This window comes from Hippocampus comes, unplaced genomic scaffold (assembly GCF_001891065.2).
Source record: "Hippocampus comes isolate QL1 unplaced genomic scaffold, H_comes_QL1_v1.1 C16720830, whole genome shotgun sequence".
Taxonomy (NCBI): domain Eukaryota; kingdom Metazoa; phylum Chordata; class Actinopteri; order Syngnathiformes; family Syngnathidae; genus Hippocampus; species Hippocampus comes.
Window position 1 is genome coordinate 1 of NW_017837508.1, and position 744 is coordinate 744.

At 53.2% G+C, this 744-nt stretch overlaps 1 protein-coding gene across 1 annotated transcript; it reads right to left on the reverse strand.

Moving 5' to 3' along the window:
• Nucleotides 1-12: 12 nt before the first annotated feature.
• LOC109508998 (glycoprotein endo-alpha-1,2-mannosidase-like) lies at nt 13-722 on the reverse strand. Its single transcript, XM_019858938.1, has one exon. It carries the CDS (start codon nt 652-654, stop codon nt 136-138), a length of 519 nt encoding a protein of 172 aa, XP_019714497.1. The 5' UTR covers nt 655-722; the 3' UTR covers nt 13-135.
• Nucleotides 723-744: the final 22 nt, after the last annotated feature.

Below are 744 nucleotides of genomic sequence, written 5' to 3' on the forward strand. Positions count from 1 at the left end.
ATGGCAGGTTCCACTAGATTGTGAATATTTTGTTTTTGGTAAATTACCTTTTGGGGGTTGTCTGGACATACAACCACAAAAGTTTCTGCCATGGGAAGTCGATCATGTTTTACAACCCGGAAATACCCTGGCGTGTCACACTCTCTTGATCTTACCAATGGCCGCCATACGCAGCTGCTGCATGTGCGCTTCCATGACAGCCGGGTCCCTGGAGCTGTAAGGCCCCAGTGCCGGATAGAAGTTGGCCCCAATGTCTTCGGGCGGGCTGTGCCTGTCTTGCGGATACCTCTGAGCCACCTTGGGGTCCCAGTGGGGCAGCCGCAGGTGGTCCCAGTGGATGTACTTGCTGTCAAAGCTGGGGTTGCCATACCAGATGTAGTAGAAGGCGTGGAGGTAGTAGTTTGGTGGAGGGAACTTGCTCAGCGTGGCCATCAATTTTTCGTCCGGTTCCGGCCGGGCAGCTTTGCTCATCCTGGGCCGCTCATGTTGGACCTCGGTCTTCTTTGCGTCGTGTTTCCAGTACGGGGAGATTTCCTTCCCGTCGGTGAACGCCGTGTCTTCCGGGGCGAGCGACTTAAGCGCGAAGGTCACAATGAGCACCAGCAGGGCAAGAGCCAACAATGCCACACATGACTTACGTCGGAACCGGGGCATTCTTCACCGAATGTGCCACAGTTCATTGTGGGAATGGAAGAGCTGGGAGAAGAAGAGAGAACAAATATGAAACAAACAAACAAAATAAAA

Bases quoted from the DNA above. Each gene is read 5' to 3' on its own strand.
- LOC109508998 (XM_019858938.1), bottom strand. From the start codon at position 654: ATGCCCCGGTTCCGACGTAAGTCATGTGTGGCATTGTTGGCTCTTGCC.